At 39.0% G+C, this 20,157-nt stretch overlaps 2 protein-coding genes across 3 annotated transcripts in view; one reads left to right on the top strand and one right to left on the bottom strand.

Moving 5' to 3' along the window:
* kcna4 (potassium voltage-gated channel, shaker-related subfamily, member 4) overlaps positions 1–20,157 on the bottom strand; it is a gene marked incomplete at its 5' end in the record, with an annotated part of 116,274 nt that overhangs the window by 31,639 nt on the left and 64,478 nt on the right. The gene's annotated exons all lie outside the window — the stretch shown is intronic.
* Positions 1–20,157, top strand: part of lgr4 (leucine-rich repeat containing G protein-coupled receptor 4) — a 60,226-nt gene that overhangs the window by 36,425 nt on the left and 3,644 nt on the right. Inside the window, 16 exon segments of the mRNA XM_079605048.1 lie at positions 4,231–4,302; positions 5,287–5,358; positions 10,245–10,460; positions 11,753–11,824; positions 13,050–13,118; positions 13,644–13,715; positions 13,823–13,894; positions 14,304–14,372; positions 14,602–14,673; positions 15,380–15,445; positions 15,554–15,625; positions 18,616–18,687; positions 18,967–19,033; positions 19,035–19,114; positions 19,483–19,580; positions 19,730–19,786. Of these exon segments, the coding sequence (XP_079461174.1) occupies positions 4,231–4,302; positions 5,287–5,358; positions 10,245–10,460; positions 11,753–11,824; positions 13,050–13,118; positions 13,644–13,715; positions 13,823–13,894; positions 14,304–14,372; positions 14,602–14,673; positions 15,380–15,445; positions 15,554–15,625; positions 18,616–18,687; positions 18,967–19,033; positions 19,035–19,114; positions 19,483–19,580; positions 19,730–19,786 (1,298 nt within the window).

The following is a 20,157-nucleotide window of genomic DNA, read 5'->3' as shown; positions in this document are numbered from 1 at the left end:
GTAATTTAGAGCAAACTGAATCCAGCCTCACTGGACGTGTCCTAAACAATGCCGTAGGAAAATTTGACAATGCCATATGGGATATATTGCATTGTACTGCCGTATTAATTCAATTGCAATTTGTTTTATATAGGCACTTCTGTCTTGGAAATGTTGGCTGAACACATCACAAGGTCACATGATATTTCCCATGCTTACTGAAGTGGTTACTAAAGCAACACTCCAGACTAGCTCTACACAGCTCTGGCAACACACTGACCACAGAATGAGACTTAGATTAGTTACAGACAAATAAAGATCAGGGGTGACATCTCCCTGCTCCATGCATCGGACTGCTGAGTAGTGACACTGAGTGTGTGCATAAGGAATCCACCCATGGAAGCCTGGCCAGATCTGGTGGCTTTGAGAGACAGCCAAACCAGAACGATATAGAGAGAAATACATGGAGGGAAAGAACGTCTCTTTTTCCCGCAAGCTAACCCAACCACATTGGTGTGCCACAACAAATGTGTTGATGTAAACAAGAACGTAGTTGGACTGCAGTTGATTGTTTAATTTGGGGTTTGTGTCGTGGTTGGAGAAAGACAGATAATCTGTCAATTGCTGTGTGATGGTTCATCATTTTAACTTTTTGGTATCCCAGCAGTCTTTTCCATCTCTCTCTGAGTTTTCTCTCCCTTCCATCTCCCTGTGTGTGGCAATGCTTCAACACTTAGAAGCTGAACCCCTATGATCCCGTGGACAGATAAGCCACCCCAGTCATGTCCTCACCGTCATAATTGCAGCTGTATTATCCATTGTCTCTTGTTGTTTTTCCTCTGCCTTTCCTCTTTGTCTCTCTGTCTCCAGGTTTGCTGGTGAATAATGGAGGCTCTGTACCTTAAGATGATTACCCACACAGTTACATATATACTTTGGTATTATGGAGTATGTAATGGTTGGTGTGGTAGAGAAAGGGATGACAGTAAAAAGAGGAACATGTTTACATTTAAAAGTGCATCATCACCTTTTTTCACAAAGACCTCCATTCATCTCAGCAGCATTTGACTTCATGGAATTACATGATTTAAATATGTGTAAAGTTTCACATACAGGTTTTTTATTTATTTATGTACATTTTATAACACCATACTTTGTATTATATTACCTTTGCATCAAATTAACACTGTTTTGAGAGTGTTTATAATACAGTGGCTATGGGAGTGACAGTAAAGTTTACACCTTTCTCTCTTCTTACTGCCGTTATCAATTTCTCTCTATTTTTTTCCCTCTTTTTGAAAGTTTTGAAAACACTATTGTGGACATATAACATATATTGAATGTATTCTCTCATTCACCGCTATAGAAGTTTTCCCAACTATGATGACTTCCGCTTCTGAGAAACACAGAAATGTGAAAAGGGTAAATTCAAAAATGGTCACTGGCAAAGCATCTACTTTAATATAATTATATAGGCTACCGGTATTTAAAATTGTATGTACATTTTGCTTGCAAAATTATGTAGCTTTTAAATTTGTCAATGGAGAAAGATGCATTTTGTGTTCTAGATCTTTTGCGGATACACTTTCCTTCAGAGTTTAGAATGAAAAAGGTGACAAATTCTTTCATCATTTACTCAGCCTTAAGTTGTTCCAAACTTCTATTAATTTCTTTCTTCTGCTGAACACAAAAGATGATATTTTGAAGAATGTCAGTAACCAAACAGTTGATGGCCCCCATTGACTTACATAGTCTTTTTTTCCTCCATACTATGAAAGTCAATGGGTAAACTATATTTTAGATTAGGGCTGCAAGATATAGGAAGTGCGATAACAATAGGGAACGTAGTTGGCCCGTGATCCGTACGGACCAGGCCCCACGGTTCGTAATGCATGTGATTTGTGGATTAATTGCAGTGTTTCATCATGATAAAGTAAAAGTTTATCATTTGCACCTGTTTTAAAGGGATACTCCACTTTTTTTGGAAATAGGCTCATTTTCCAACCCCCCAGTTAAACAGTTGATTTTTACTGTTTTCGAATCCATTCAGCCGATCTCCGGGTCTGGCGGTAGCACTTTTAGCATAGCTTAGCATAGATCATTGAATCTGATTAGACCGTTTGCATCTCTCTCAAAAAAATGACCAAAGAGTTTAGATATTTTTCCTATTTAAAACTTGACTCTTCTGTAGTTACATCGTGTACTAAGACTGATTTTCTTGGCCAATATGACTAGGAACTATACTCTCATTCCTGCGTAATAATCAAGGAACTGTGCTATGATATTACGCAGCGCCTATAAATAGTCCCCAGCTTGGTAACTTCCAACATGACCGGCACTAAGTTTGTAATATCATTGCGCCTGCTGGTACAGCAGCAGTTCCTTGATTATTACGCAGGAATGAGAGTATAGTTCCTAGTCATATTGGCCTAGAAAATCGCAACTTGTAATTTTCCGTCGGTCTTAGTACATGATGTAACTACAGAAGAGTCAAGTTTTAAATAGGAAAAATATCGAAACTCTCTGGTAATTTTTTTTGAGAGAGATGCTAACGGTCTAATCAGATTCAATGATCTATGCTAAGCTATGCTAAAAGTGCTACCGCCAGACCCGGAGATCGGCTGAATGGATTCGAAAACGGTAAAACTCAACTGTTTAACTCTAGGGCGAACTCAGTCACAAATGTCTTAAGTAGGCCTAAACGTAAACAATTAAAAGAAAACTGATGGGTATCATTATATTATATCCGTGCATTTGGTCTTAAAGTGAAAGCAGCCTAATAAACATGCGTCTGTCTGTGTTATTAATGTTAATCAAACAACAAAAGACAAACTCATCCTGATGCTGTAAACAGCTAGATAGATGTGTGCAGTCCAGCACTTCCTGCAATGAGAGAAAAGAGTGTGTGAGTTTTCTGACTCCAGTTTCAGTGGGTGATAAATCTGGTGTTAATCTCTCGGGCCTGATTTGGTGAAGTTATGTGTACCCTCTGCCCACCTTACCACACACAAGCACTCTCACACACATGCAGCATTGACAAACCCATATATACCGTGTGTTGTACAGCGTAACCTGTGTACATGCCTTCACACCATGTGAAATTCAGACTCAAGATGTCCACTTGATTATCTCTGAATAGAATGTGTCTGAGTGTGTGTTGTCCTGCCCAAAACATAACTGTACAATCAGAACATCACATCACATTCATTCCAGCCATCACATTCTGACACGTCTTAGGTATTTGTGCTGCCCAATCAGACAGAAAGTCTGTAGAGGCTTTTGCCAAAAGAGAACAAGTTAGCACTTCAGGAGAGAGCAGTGCTTATCACACACACACTACTTTCAGCACAGCAGATATCGGCTGCTGTATATATTGTACTCCCGCACTAAGCCTGTAGCCTGTTTATGGTTGCCAAGTGACATAGCAGTTGACCCTTTGCTAAGCTCACCCCACTTAGTTACTGTTGCTAATCTAGACAAACTTTACAGAATATCCCATCGGCATAAACTGGAGATTTCTGTAAACCAGACGATTTTTTGTAAAATGTGCTCAAAGTGGGAAATATTAATTTTGGTGCAATTCATATTAGTAGTAAAATTAAATTATGCAATAACATGATACTGATTTACAGTATGTGTGTGAAGTCTCTTACGCTGCATTTATTTGAAAGCAATAAAACAGTAATATTGTTAAATATTATTACAATTAAAAATGTTGCTATTTGCCATTACTCCCAGTTTTCAGTGTCACATGATCCTTGAAATCTATATGCTAAATCTATATGCTTTACAAGTTACTATGAGTGACAAAGCAGTGATGCTGTTCTGAGTTGTGGGAACGTTTTCTTCAAACAGTTTCATTTTATTAAAACTATTACCAATTAAACTAACTCCCATTGGCTCACAGTCACATTGGGGAAAAAAAAGCAAAAGTTTGTTACTAAGCTAAAGGATTGGTCAGTTTCATTTTAATGTGACTGGGTCTTTTTAATGTGACTTTAATAGGGAAGGGTCAGTAAAAAAAAATGCAGAATGTATACCGTAGTTGCAAGTGTGAGTTTATCAGCATTTTACAATGGCTCATCCAGCCTAGTTTAGAGTTGTAGCTCTTCCTTTTTTAATCGCTCTTTCTGTGTTCCTTCCCACTCACAACCTTGCATTCACTCCCTTTGACACCCCTTCTCCAGCTTTCCATCAGAATGACATTTTTTTTAAGTCTAGCTAAAATGAAATATCTTTCTCTCTCCATAGACGTTTGGCTGGTAATGACCTTGCTTTCATCCACCCAGAGGCACTGTCTGGCCTCCATCAGCTTAAAGTCCTGTAAGTATCACACACACACACACACACACACACACACACACACACACACACACACCTCTATTTGATACAGGCTTACTCGTTCACCCAAAGACAATCTTGAATAGCGCAGTGAGAGAGCAGTAGATCCTGCTGTGTGTTTTGTTGAGTTGTTAAGTGGTGTTGTGTAACTAACAGGAATTTCACTGCTACTGGATCAGCAAGTCTGTCAGTGTCTGATGGAGTACCATGCAATGAAGCCCTCCCCCCCCCCCCCCCCCCCTCTCTCTCTCTCTCTTCTCTAACTCATATTTTGTCCTTCAGGTGTTTGTGAGCCAATTCAAATGCAGCTTTTCAGCTGCTTGGTCCCCTCAGCCATGCTTTACATAAAGCTAATTTTTCCTCTTCCTGTCCTCATCCAGGGCTGTTTCAAAGCCCCACAGTGCTGTTACAGGCTTATCCAGACACTGTTGTGGGAAGTTGGGAATGAGTTAGGAAAACCTATTGTGGACCTAAAGCCAAGGACTTTGGAACTGTAGATGTTGGAGATGATTTGAGACCAGTTTTTATTTACTGTGGTCATGCGTTTATGAATGCCTCTTGGCTGGGCTATGTGTATGTGACTACAGTATATATGTGTGTAGTTGTGTGTGCTGTGGCCTGGCACTAAATGGGAAAAGCTGTCCTCGCGGCCTATGCCATTTGAGTGACGCCAGAGAGCAGATAGTGTAGAGGAAGCAAGATATGCACTCTGATTAGTATATAACAAGCACACACACACACACACACACACACACACACACACACACACACACACACACACACACACACACACACACACATATTACATCAACACTAGAGCTCACATTGTGGTTATCTGGGCTCATGATTTGTGTATAAATGTTGTCGAGAAGTGTATATGTATAGTGTTGTGATGTGATATCAGACAGATGTGTCATAAATGGTGAACACAGTAAATAATAATGGTGTTTTAAACCTATTTTTCAGGATGCTTCAGAACAATCAGTTGAAGACTGTCCCCAGTGCAGCTCTCAAGAATCTCCATGCCCTGCAGTCTTTGTAAGCATATTCCTCTGCTTTCTATAATATAATATATATATATATATATATAATATATATATATATATATATATATATCACCTTTTATATATATCACCTTTTCAAATAAACATGAATGAACATAAGAAGGAATGTTGTTTTAACCACGGAAAGGCATCAGTATCCTCCCATGTTAATCTACTAACTCTCCTGACTGCTTTGTCGGACAAAATGGCGGATGGCAAAGTATGATTGGTTAGATCACCTGTCAATCAAGCTCCCTGCAAAGGGTCAATTCTAGGGAGAAAACACTAAAACAAAAAGCACCCCATTTAATAGTAAGTTTGATGTTATTGCATTGCTGTAGAATAGCAGGTTAGATAATCAATATGATCACTTTTATTTGCTGATGCAGCTGATTTACACATTGTTTAAAAATAGTTTGTCCATTTCATTTAGTCAATTGCCTGTATAATGCCTCGATAAAAATTATTCAATGCATTTAATTCTAATGTAAGTAGTAATAAGTAGGGGTTAATCAAGAAATGTTAGCATGGCAATGTCTCAGATGCATTAGAGTTCCTGTAACTATACGTTTGTGTGTTTGTGTGTCTGTCCTCTAAAGTTGTCTCAACTAGATTAAGTCCAGCTGCGGTTTCTGCTGTGGGACAATGTGTTTAAAAAATCAGGTTTTCAACCATTATCACCTCTCCAGATTTCTCAGTCTCTTTCTGTCTTACCCCCTTGTGTCGTGTGTTTTTCCTCTCTTTTTCCCTGTGGTGCTGAAGTAATGTGTTTTGGCACAGTCCACCTGCTGTTGGATAAGGCCTCAGAGAATGACCTGTCAATCAATGTGCCTCCTGGCCCTCAGCATGGTTGATGAGGGAAAGAGTAGGATATATGTCAGAGCAGAGGCCAAAAACGAGAGACATGAGAGAGAGGGAAGGGGGCAGTCCTTTGGGAATGTGTTCACCCTGCAGGCTTTCTGCAACGGTTCTTCAACTGTGCTAATCAGGCTACCAAAAAAAATGACAGTGACATTGCTGTGAGAAGCAAGGCAGAGACAAAGCCTGTAGAAAACCAGAAAAAAAAACTTTACTTCACAATTTTTTTTATGATAATTATTGGATAGCCTCTTATTTATTTGTTGGTTGTAGCTATTGATGCACTGAAATTAAAATTATTGGCCTAAACTGAATATTCTGGCCGAAAGTTGATACCGAAAACTGAAAATCCTAATTTTAAAATAGCCTTCTTGCTTTTTTTAAATATCTGTGATCTTTATTAATTGTATACAAAAAAGTGATTAATTATACACTAAATTTATATAATGTATACACTGCCATTCAAAAGTTTGGGGTCAGTAAAATGTTGTTGTTGTTGTTGTTTTTGGAGAAGTCTGCTTACTAATGGTGTGTTCAAGTCATTTCGTATAGATCGTATTTACGAGTTGAACGCCACCACAATGTCGTAAATACCAGTGGGAAGTTCGGGATTTTCTCTAAGCCCCGATCTTTACGAGTTGTGGGCGTGTCACTGAGAAACATGGCGGAATAACACAATACAAGGTATTTAGCTTGTCAGGCTTTTCTATTTACAGCGCAGTAAGCTAATTGCCTGCACAGAATATGATAGCATTATAAAATAACAATGTAAAGTACGATAAAGTTTGCAGTGGCTTCATAAATTAACTAAAAACATAAAAAAACAAAGCACACCTTATGAAAATCTTTGTTCTTCATTTTCTAGAACTAGAGTTTAAGAACCTCGCTGTATTTTTGTGTAATTAATTAAGAGAAAGTACTCCGCCATTTTACTCAGACGAAAGTGACTTGAACGCACCAGCCGTCGTAAACACGACTTCCCACATCGTGCGTACGAACTTCCCAGGAGGACTTGACCGCATCATAAGCCTCCAAAAAATTTTATCAAAGTATTGTAAAAAGAGTAATATTGCAAAATATTAAAACAACTGTTTTCTATTTTATTATATTTTAAAATGTAATTTATTCCTGTGACGCAAAGCTGAATTTTCAGCATCATTATTCCAGTCTCCAATGTCACATGATTCTTCAGAAATCACTCTAGTTTTCTAATTTGGTGCTCAAGAAACATTTCTTATTATTATCAATCTAGAGTTTTCCTGCTGTTTTGCTGCCATGATATTTTTTTCAGAATCCTCTGATCAAAAGAAAGTTCAACTCAACCTTATGCCTCAGCTATAAAACGCAACCTTTTTTCTCTCAATACATAACCTATTAACAGCCGGTGTTTACATTAAATCTCATTAAATGTGGATCACTTCAAGTGTACACTGTGTTTTCCTCCATGTTAATGATTCTGTTAGTGAATGGTAAAGTAATGCTAATGTTAAAGTTTCCATTTCCTTCTTTCTTTAAAATAGAATTTTAAAACGTTTCAGGTGGCTAAAATTTTATTTTGCATCTCTAGTTAGAACAGTTGATGCTATGGATATACTCTAGAAATATGACTGCCTCTCCTCACTCTGACTGTTTCCAAAACCACAATTATAATCTTACGTCCATCTATAATTTCAAGTGGCCGTCTGTGCCAGATTTTGCAGCGATCCGGTAAAGATCGCTGCCTTCTAACCTCAAAAGTCAATTCTGTGGTTTGCCAGTTAACAGACCAGAGAGCAATTCATTATCAGCAACAATTATCCTTCAGTCTCCTTGAGCGTTAAAGCTGTGATATGTGGTGTGTTCTAGAAATAGCTTATAAAGTAATAAATCTTAACAAATGCTGTGCTGCTAATGTGTTGCATTACAACGGCTCTTGTGGCCAAATGTTTCCTTGTAGATATACATCTTAAGTTAATATTATCTCTCTCTTTGTCATCTATGCCACCCAACCCTTTTGACTCTCTGTGAATCTCATACTATGTGTTTGTCTGTGTGTGCGCTCAGGTTTGGCAGTGGCTGATGTGGACATGCCCAGATCTGCATGTTCAAAATAAGAAGCATGTACAGACTTTAGCTGCAGCTGACAGATCTGTATCTCCATAGATAAGAGCCACCTCGCGGCTCCTGAATATTGATTTGGTTCAATTCGCAAATTGAGAATGGATCCAAGGGACTGTATAATGCCAAATTGTGTCATTCATGAACTGATTTCAGTTTACTTCTCACTCACCGGCCCCACATCATGCCCATTGTGTGAGCTTCATGTCTGTGTAGAGCGGAGAATTAAACATTCTTAAACGTGCCAAAGCCGAAAGTGAGCCAGAGTTCATATCCAAAGCACACGTCAGTTTAGATGATCTCTCACTGTAGTTAACAAATGCCTTGCAGTGCTGAAAATTTGTCCTAATGCATTGCACTCCGGTAAAAAAGGGAAACGTAAATGCATGAAGAATTGCTTTTGGTTCATTAGTAGAATATGTGTGATATTCAGTCAGAGAGAACACCAAAAGTTTATTTAACAAGCAAAACTAAGTTTAAAGTACACTGTACACACACTATTCCAGGAAGAAATATTGTGAACAATTATGAGCTGTTTATATTTTCATTTGGTAGATCCACAAATATATTTCTCCATTACACAGAGGCATTTATTAGCTCCACAACAATTGTTTAACGGTGTGTTTCTTTTCCCAAATAATATGCTGACTATGCAAAATTTTGAAACCTGTATTTTTTTTTGCATAGAATGCAATTGAGTCAAGCTCAGTGAAAAATAAATCTATCCAAGATGGCGGACACAGCACTATATATTTATATTTTTTGAAACCCAAATCAAGATATTTTCCATGAAACCTAAGAGGTTTCGGTCCTTTGATCTGATCTATATGCTTTTTGACACGACTTGGGGATATTTCCCCTTGTAATTTCACTATTGTCTCACCTTCTACCGTTATATTTAGTGTTTAAACATAACAGTCGGATAAAAATGTATGTGCTTTTTTTTTTTTTGCATGATAATAAATTTGAAGTAATTTATTCCAAAATCATCAGGCACATCAGCAAGCAATCCGACTTGTGACGTCATTATGTTTGATTAGATACGATGTAGACATAGATACAGTACCGCCTTTGAAAAGCAGTAGGCGTGGTTTAGTAATCACTGTGGTGAGATCAGTTTAGTCATTTATGAGGTTCTATAGTTATTATATCTAGGTAGGCATATCAGCAAGGTTTGGTAACGGAGCATTTGTGAGTGAGTGTGGGTTTCCACATTTTTGTGCTTTGTCCTGTTTCAGTGGCAAGGTTATAAGGATTTTTTCTTGTTCTAACTAAGATCTCCACCTACGCATACCCCAGTCTTTTGTGTTTTAATTGTATAATCACAGGGCAGGGAGAGTATAGCTTAGTCAGTGTCAGCCATTTATAAACCGGAAGTCACCACCCCACCGTTATCCCATCAACCCCTTCCTCCTAGTGATTGGCTCTGATTCCAATTCTCAGTGCCCTAACTTAGAAAATAGAAATAGAAAATTCTCCACATGACTTGTGCGCTATATTCATAGTCTTCTGAAGTCATATACAACACACACTTGTTGATAAGTATATACATACTGAGTCAGATCTTTTAAAGCATCTACAGTATTTGACACAGCACTGTTTATTTCGGTCACAAGCCCTCAGGGCTGAAAGGTGTGGTTCCTTTTTCTCATAAAGCCATTGAAGCGGCCCCTGAGTGGGGCCGGGTCTCCCACCTGGGCTGTGTGAAAAGGGAGGCCAGTGTAGTGAGATCATGGAAATGTCTTGTGTTTCTTTAACAGCACAGTGTGCAGAGACTGAGTGTTAACTGATGTTTTAACACCTATTTGACGGCACACTGTTATTCCCAATATGCGCGCCCTCCTGGTGCTGTATTTGTAGAAGCGTCTGTTTCGATACGTAAAAGCGTTTGCAGCTCATTTATGCTCTATCCATATTTCTGTACAGGCGGTTGGACGCTAACCACATCACTTCAGTGCCTGAGGACAGTTTTGAGGGTCTGCAGCAGCTCAGGCACCTCTGGTTGGATGACAACAGCCTGACTGAGGTTCCCATTGGCCCCCTACAGCACCAGAGTAACCTGCAAGCCCTGACGTTGGCCCTTAACCGGATCACACACATCCCAGACAACGCCTTCGCCAACCTCTCCAGCCTGGTTGTATTGTGAGTACTGTGCAATTTCGGCCACATACACTAGAGGAATTCATCCTGCTTTTAACACTGATAAATTTACCTTCCCCTGTTGCCTTTTACCACACATCAGTTAAATCCATCAATGCGCTACACTAACTGTAGTCCTAGACGGCTCGTAAAACACTCCTACAAATACACTTGCACATGGTTAAGTACACACGCAGGTAAACAGCAGCGTGGATGGGTGAATTTAGAGAGAGAAAACGGGAAAGCAAAATGGACCCTTGTGTCTTGCAAAGTCAAACAGAGTCTCTCTCTCTCTCTCTCTCTCTCTCTCTCTCTCTCTCTCTCTCTCTCTCTCGCTCTCTCTCTCTCGCTCTGTGTGTGTGCCTCACTTCTGGAAGCTTCTCTGTGGGTCTGATTTTCCAATTACATTCCAGCTGCTGGAAAATATTTGTCTTAGGAGTGGAGGCCAATTAATCCGTTAAGTAGACTGAACAAACACACAGACCTGTGTGGTGAAGTGCTCAGAAGAACTACTGAGGAGTTATCCGTTCAGAGAAAATGTTTGTGTTAATGTTTTGCTGAGAAGTGCATCTTTTTAATGACTGGAAAATCCGAGCAAAATAGACATTCCTTAGTCATCCCTAGTCATCTGAATTGTTATAAATGAATGCACTAATACCTCTCAGGTTATATTTACTATAATCTATTGGCCCTCTTTCTAGTGCATATACCGGTAGTCATTTTATCTCACAGAACTCACTGTATAACTAACCAAACACAATGTGGAAGTAAATTGTAAAATTATAAATGCATAATATTCCTTTTTTAATGGAGGATCAAAAAAGTGCACAAGAAAATGTACATCGTAAAATTAGTGATGAGTGTTATATTGGGTACCTTCTTGATCAATGATATTAGTGTTTGGTTAAAAAAAGAAAAGTATTATATTGCTGGTCATTAGATATTTAATAGTACATCATGCTCATTTCCCTTATTTTTATATTAAGATCACCTGCCGTCATATATTTCTCACAAAGTTAATCCTTAAAATCATTAACGCAGTTAAATGTAATAACTAGCGACATGAATGTTTGCCTAAATTCACTTTTAACATGTACAATAATTGGTTTTATTTTTGAGTATTTTATTTTTCATTCATTTACACAAAATATAAAACATTTATTTATGACATTTATCATCATACCATCAAAATAGTTATCAGCCTATTGGCATCATCTAGAAACCCAACTTAAAATGATTGTGTACATTAATATATAAGTGTTGCTTCTAAAATCTTGTTTGTCCGTGTCGTTTAGGCATCTACACAATAATCGGATTCAGGAGATAGGAAAAAACTGCTTTAATGGGCTGGACAACCTGGAGACATTGTGAGTTCCCCTTCACTTACACATGTAATCACACTTCCTGTCATTAAAGAGATTGTAATCTGCTAGAGTGGGTCTGTCATCAATAGAATCATACTACATATTTTTTACAAGAGATCGTATGTGGGCACAAGTGTAGTTACTCTGTGCGGTGTTTAGTATATGTATCTGCTGCCCTCTTCTGCAAGACTCAGGGTTGCAGAGAACGTTGGGAGCTCTCTGGAAGGATGCCTCAGCTGACATTTATTTGAATACCAGTATGCAGTGTAGTAGAGAACACACTAGACATGAAGTACTTCACTGGTATGTGAGCAGAGACAAAGGTTGAGTAATCCATTGAACCGAGATCCCTAACCTTAAGCCTGAAATGTTACGTAATGTTTTTAATTTTGAATGAAAAGCATGTACCGGTAATATATGACAAGTGTCAAAATAACATTTGGATTTGCAGAGGCCTCTTTGACACTCAAAATGTCCCAGTTGTTTTTCTGAAAGTTTTAGAGTAAAATGCAATAGCTCGTTTTTAAAAAGATGCAGATGCAGTAAGTGTGCTCTCTTCTTCGCTTGAATTGAGTTGATCAGGATTTACAGTATACTGATAAAGGACAAAGGAGTCTTTTAGGACCTTCGGCTTTACCTTATTGCCTCCGTTCTCTCTCTCCACTTACCACAGTTCGTTTAGCAAGCATCCACTGCGTCAGGGAGGAAGAGGCGAGGGGAAGGGGAAGGCAGATAGCCATCGCTGACTCTGCTTTATTTACTTATTCTGGCCATAATTAGGACAGGATGAGGACACGCCAACGTCCTGTGCCCCTGGGGAGGAGAGTGGGACACCAGACAGGGGCATTAGGGGGTAGAGAGGAAGTATCATGCCAGGTTGTATCGTGTGGCAGCTGAGATAAACAATAACACACTGAAGAAATCAGCAGACCGGCTGTCCTGACTGGCCTCTGTAAACAGCAGAGTTGATTTCTCTCAACAGATATTTAGTTTTCTCCTTTTTTCTTTTCTGCTGTTTGGCAAAAAATTATCTTCAGTTAGCGCTGTCTTTAAACGTAGAGCTGAAACAGAGATGGCCCATATTATGCTGCTTTATTAAATGTATAGTATAAAGAGCAAAGAATTACCTCTATATTAGTGATGGTAGTGGTTTCGCTCAAGTGTTTCGTTCATAATTAGGGAGGTTCTTCTAATATGAAAAACTTTCATCTGCCCTGTCTCCTTTTAGGGATCTAAACTTCAACAATCTGAAGACCTTCCCAGAGGCTATTCAGACACTGCCCAAGCTGAAAGAACTGTGCGTATCTCCAAACATCATTCTAATAGTTCCTCTCAGCCACTTGTTTTGAAGTTAGTTTTTGATATAGATGGTTGGTGTGCCAGATTAGAATGTTGTTAGAAATTTTTGAATATCTTTTTCAGAGAGGAAAAAATCTAATTGTTTTGAAGTTTCAGGTGCTTCTTTCAGCATTTTTTATTTTGATATATATTAAAAATAATAATAATTGGGAGTCCTTTTTAAAATTAAGGAATATTAGAATAGTGTATAATGCATTTAAAATCAAGGCTCCCAAACAGGTGTAGGTTTGTTAACCTCATCACCATTGAGTTACCAGAGAGCTTTAAAAAAATTACTTGTGTCAAGCTGCCATCTACTGTTAAGAATTAGAAGTGCTTCATAGTTTTGAGCTGTGATCAGGGATGTAGCAGTTGCCGTATGAATCCTGAGGGAGAATGTCTCCGAGTGCTCATCTCACAGAGCTTCTTAAAGATTTTAAGCTTAATGATTTCATAATGATTTTAATTTTTCCCTGTTTGCCAGTGGATTTCATAGCAACAGCATCGTATCCATCCCCGAGGGAGCCTTCAGTAGGAATCCCCTGCTACGCACAATGTAAGCAAACGCTGATCCCACTGTCATGGAACACACACACACTGTCTCATTGAAATATTGTTGTGATTAATTTTTTTTTTGGCTGTAAACATCCATTATGTCTTCAGCCATCTTTTTGACAACCCTCTCTCCTTCGTGGGAACTACTGCTTTCCAGAACCTGTCAGACCTGCACTCTCTGTAAGCAGAATCATTATTCAATCATTGTTCTGGAACTGAATTAATGACACTCACAATTAACATATTAGTGTATAACTGGCAGGTATCCGTTTGAATGACTAGTGTTTATTGCATACTAGTGTTTACTTGCTTTTATGTTTTTTTCTATTTATTTAACTTAATAGGAATCATTCACCCCAAAAATTTAAATGTGGTTGTTCCAAACCAGTATAGTACTTTCTATCTTCCATGAAACACAAAAGTTGGTGTTTAGGAGTTTCCGTAATGACTTTTCTATATAATTGCCTATATATGATACTTTAATATTGCTTCTTTTTTTCTTCAATTTTGGAGTTTGAATAGAATAAAGCTTTTCCAACTAACTGATGATCACAGAGTTTTAATTTCTTGAATTTGTTATATATTTCAGAATGCTGCGCGGTGCCAGTATGATGCAGGATTTCCCCAGCCTGACTGGAACAATAAATTTAGAAAGCCTGTGAGTTTATTTTACACTGGATAAACATACACAAAGAACAGTGTCAGTTAAAATAAAATCAACTGCAAAACATTTATGTAAGGTTTCCTAATATGGAAATGGAATACAGCACATCCTGTAATGACAATAAATTACAAACAATGATTAAATGACAAGCCTTTAAAGTTTAAACTACAGTATAAATGAATCAAAAACACAATTCACATTTAATGTCTCTTGTGTTGTTCAGGACTTTAACAGGAACTAAAATCAAAAGCATCCCAGGAGATCTGTGTGAGGATCTGACTGTGCTCCGAACACTGTAAGTTACACACGATGCTTGAGCACGGTTCATAGTTCAGTGCCACTCACACTGCTGACACAACAGCATAACACATCAGAGACACACAAGGATATTAGCACTAAATGACACTTTGTAACTATAAACTAATATGCTACCGCACACATAAGCATGTTTTAAGCAGTGACATACCACTCATAACAGTTTGTAACACGTGTCAGTCAGATGTCCATGAGCGCCCAGTGATGTGCCAGTTACAGCCTTGAGCACTCAGTAATTAATCATCAGTCACATGCCCCTTTACACGCAAAGGTTAGCCGTCACTCAAAACACTCACACACGGTCATGGAAAAGCCTTCAAGCCGGTGCTGTCATTTAAGATACTAACATATGCTCAGCATGTCGGTCATAACGTACACACCCCTTTCCGTGTCAGCTTCAAATACACACAGACACACTCAATCGCACACAAGCGAAGTGTGCATCAGTCAAGCGTCATCCACCTCACAGGCGCGTACGCAGTGGCCTGTCAGAGGCACAGCTGCAGGAAGATGTTTTAAGAAGATGTCTAATGACCTCCCGGAGGAGAGCGAGCCAGAGGCAGGCCTGCTCCCAGCCCGACTGCTGTAACACATCACACATCCTTTAGTTCCTGTCTAAACTTCATCAAAACATTTCCATTCCTCACAAGCTCAGTGTCTCAACATTTGTGTGTATGTTCTGACAGAGATCTTTCCTATAACGACATTGGAGACCTGCCGTCCTTTCAGGGCTGTGTTAGACTGCAGGACATGTAAGTTCCGTAATCGTGCTACGTGCTATCGTACTGTTTAGACAATGTTCAGTACTGACATTTGAATTATGTTTATGAATAGGCTTTTTTTTATTATGTGTCCTGCAGAAGTCTACAGCACAACCAAATCCAGCAGATAGACAGAGGAACTTTCCAGGGGATGACTAGCCTTAGAGTGCTGTAAGTAATAACAATTACTGTGCCATAAATGTGTGTAATTGCAAATGTTAATGTATAATCAGCCGGTCATTCTCACAAAACAATCCCAGAGAGGGTGATTACTCTTGTATTAGATGATCCTACATTATTACACATATTACATGGCTACCTACCACATAAATAAATAAATGGACATTAAATATTGATTTGAATTCGTTGGAAGATTTCATTATGTGAGAAGAAAGAGACTGTGGAGTAGAGGGCTGCATTGGGATTGAGTCCCGCCGGGTCCCGCGGGACCCAACGCAAATCTCGCGGGAGCGGGCGGTTTGAACTTTGCTGCGGGCGGGAACGGGCGGCTAAAAAAAACACAGCGGGATAGGGAAGTTGCCTAGCGACATGATGGAGATGTCAATAAATGATGTAGAAAAGAACCTCAAACTAGGTATTTACAGCACAAAACCTAAGCGCAAGGCAAGTCTGACATTTGGAGAAGTTTCTCAATTGTTTTTGATAAAGATGGAAAGGAACTGGACTTTGTTCATTGTGACAAATGTCTAAAGAAACGCGCGGAAGCCTAAGCGTTTTAGATGTCCCCGACTATTCGTCTTCCTGACCAGTGCGTCAGAATGCATGCAGGCCAGGGAAACGAAACAAACAACCGCATGAATCTCTTTAATAAAAGCAATACAAATGCGTGTTTTTTCCTGCGGGACGGGAGAAGACACAAAATCAGTGCATCTCTATTATTGTGCGGGAATAGATTCTCAGAGTTTTGCGGGTGCGGGCGGGAGTGGACATGCATATTGCGGGAGCGGGCGGGAGTGTAACACATATGTTGCGGGAGCGGGCGGTAATGGTCAGAAATTCGGCGGGCGCGGGCGGGAGCGGGATGAAGAAAACAGTCCCGCGCAGGGCTCTACTGTGGAGTGATAACAGAGAGACCTGAAACTAGCACCGTTATATAGGATTTTTTTGCCGTTTGTCAATTATGCAATTAAGCACTCATTACATAAAAATATTTGGCCACAAAATAATGAAATTAACCAGTCAGAATAAAGTATCCAATAGTCTTATTAATAATAATTACTGTAAATGGTCTAATAAACTATATTAATTAAAGAATAGTTTGTGATGATGACGATAATTATTATTTGGGATGCACCGTTGCCACTTTTTCATAACTTGGCTGATGCCGACGTGAAAGAGAATTTGATGCATTATTCAAGGCTGTCTGGGCACGCTTCAGATGTTTGCGCACAGTAAACTTCTTGTCCTGTAATAATGTAAGGAACCACTCGTTATACAAATCACGTAACGGTTCAAGTTTTTACTTGCATATACGATTTTGTTTGAATCCAAATGACGTGTGCTGAGTGAACGATCAGCAATCAAGAGCATGCAACAGAAGTGCGTTCTCTCTTTACCGAAAGTTAATGTTTGTAATATGTGCCTTGTTTTTAGGGATTCAGGCGCATAGTGCTGAAACCCTATTGTAATTGGTAAATTTTCCAAGGATCAGCATTCTCTCCTAAAAGTGACGGGTCAGACCAAAACTGAAGTCGTAGAGACTTGAAACTTGAAACACCATCTACAACGTCACCAAGGCTTGCCCCGATCGGCCTGACGGGGGGCGCTACAGCAGCTCTTAACTCCTAAACCGTTAGGCGTAGTGTCTTATATCGTTGGAATCCTTGGCTCAAGGTGGACAAAATGCATGACTCTAATTCAATCGTCACCCTGGCCACCATTTTTTTTTAAACCTACTTTTCCGAACGTTAGAACGTCTACCGTGTGGTAGAACTCCTCATCCTGACCAACTTTGCCTCTAGGACCGTTGCTGTCAATCGCATCGTTTGTTAAATATGGGAGATTATTTTAGAAATCAACTTTCTCTAATTAGTCCTAGGTTTTTGGCTCAACCTTAATAAAACCACTGTATCGCAATTCTCTGGACTCTCTAGGTCAATAATTATATATATATATATATATATATATATATATATTGGCCTTTGGGTAGCTATAGCTGGCTCATTTACAAAGTAGGCAACCTAAGTCTATCATAGATGAAAGCTCACAACTTCGCATCATTAGGTGAACACATGTGGCACTTGATTCTAAAGAAGCATGCAAACTTATGTAGATCGGCCCATGGTGGGGCTATAAGTGTTAAAAAGGTGTAAAAATGCTGCATTTACAGAATATGGCAAATCCCATGAAATGGCTGAAAATGGCCCTCTTTCTGCCTGATTTGCGTAGTAGAACTTCACAAAATTGGGTGTGCACATGCGTCACATGATTATATTGGCACTTTAACTGTTGAAAAATGCAATTTATTTCTTATGCGTATATTCCTATTCCTAACTGAAAAATTGTTTGCTATATGTAGAACTTAGGTGAGCATATGTGCCATTTATAAAATGATTCTAAAGAAGCATGCACACTTGTCTTTTACAGAGATCGGGCCATAAATAGAGCTATAACTGTTAAAAACCATATATTTCCTATGGTAAATTGCCTATATAGGCTGTAAATAGCCTTTTCCTTCTATGATTTAAGTGGTTACATGCTTACTAAATAAAACACAACATCTTTTTACGCATGTGCTTAAAGGCTTTAAAACGCTCGCAGCTATATTACTTTATTTGCTATTGACCTATCTGACCAAACTACCGGTACAAACTTTCCAGCTCAATGTCTGTAAAAAAGGGATGCGATCGACAAGCTGTAGTGTATATTTTATAGTAGTTTTACAAAAGCAATAAGTTACGAGAGACCATACATTACAATAATTTTTACCATGGTTAAGAGAGCTTTAAGGCACACCTAGCAACACGAGTGTAAAATGACCAGCTTATGACTTTATTTCAATCAAGTGAATAGCAGTTCACTAATCACATCTCCTCACAGTGAACTCGCACAAGGCCAGATTCCTGAAATCTGAATCTTTACCCAGAGCCATATGTATATGTTTAGCTTGTGTATCTGTTTGTTTTCTCACTGCTCTACAGAGACCTGAGCAGAAACCGGATCAAGTTCATCCACAGAGATGCTTTCCTTTCTCTCAGCGCTCTCACCAACCTGTGAGTGTTTAGTCAAAGTGTATGCTCTCATAATTATTCACATTCATTGTATTTCAGTGGAAAAACTGCTGGGAAATTGAAAATATAATTGTCTTGATTTAATTTATCATACATTGCTCTTTAATTAGATATTAAAAGTACTTTGATGCAGTTTCTGCCTCTGATTAAACAACAAAGCCATACGGGACTTTCTTGTGTGTGTTTAATGTGTGTGTACGTGTAACGTGTGTGTTTCGTGTGTACATGAATATAATTGCCGTTTTTCCATCTTACCATTAGGGATCTCAGTCTGAACTCCCTAGCCAGTGTTCCTACCGCAGGACTGAGTGCACTGAACCAGCTTAAACAGTGCACTGAACCAGCTTAAACTGACTGGAAATGTGGAATTGAGGAACGGTCTAATGTCTAAAAGTCTGCCTAAACTCAGGTAGAGCTCTTCACAGCCTTACTCATGAGCCCGTGACTGATTACAGGTCATTAAGGTTGCTCCTGTGTCCCAGTTCAGTTTATATGAATAATGATGTGACGTCCTTACCTTCACCCGTTCTCTGTAATCACACTCAGTGTACTCAAGAAATCAGAGACCTTGAGCCTTTCTTTGATCTATTAAGATAATTAAGTAACTCTTGTCTTCCTAAACAGTCTCTCTCTCTCTCTCTCTCTCTCTCTCTCTCTCTCTCTCTCTCTCTCTCTCTCTCTCTCTCTCTCTCTCTCTCTCTCTCTCTCTCTCACTCTCACTCTCACTCTCACTCTCTCTCTCTCTCACTCACTCCATCTCTGTCTTTGTCCCCAAAGGTCCATTACGGTTCCCTATGCCTACCAGTGTTGTGCTTTTGTGACTTGTGACAGTGCAGTTAACCCAGCTGAGGATGACGAGCGGAGAAATGCATTTGGTATGACTTTTTGGCATATAGTATAATGCTGTGAAGCTCAGCAGCTTCTGGTGTATGTGGCCACATGTGATTGAATGAGGTGGTCTGGCTGTGTGTATGAGTAGTATTATGTTTCTCATAGTTGACATGCTTATAAATGTATTTGTTAGGTGGTGAGGAGGAGATGGAAAGGATTCCTCTAGTCATGCACTGCTCACCCTCACCGGGTAAATACAAAGAAGTCTCTTTTTCTCTCCTTTTGCTACAGCCAGAGAACTCTTGGTAAACAAATGTTACAAGATACTCACAGAATTAGTATCACCATAACACATATTTACTATGGGATGCACAAAAACATCTGTATCATATTGGCGGTTTTGTTTTATTTTTAATAAAAAAAAATATTTCTGTGCATCCCTATTATGTACTGTACACTAACGTTCAAAAGTTTGGGGTCAGTAAGGAGCTCCAAATCAGCATATTTGAATGATTTCTGAAGAATCATGTGACCGTGAAGACTGGAGTAATGATGCTGAAAATTCAGCTTTGCCATCACAGGGATAAATTACAATTAAATTACTCATTTAATACAGGGATA

The sequence above is a fragment of the Phoxinus phoxinus genome (assembly GCF_949152265.1).
Source record: "Phoxinus phoxinus genome assembly, chromosome: 2".
Lineage (NCBI taxonomy): Eukaryota > Metazoa > Chordata > Actinopteri > Cypriniformes > Leuciscidae > Phoxinus > Phoxinus phoxinus.
This window is presented reverse-complemented; position numbering and strand designations above follow the sequence as displayed.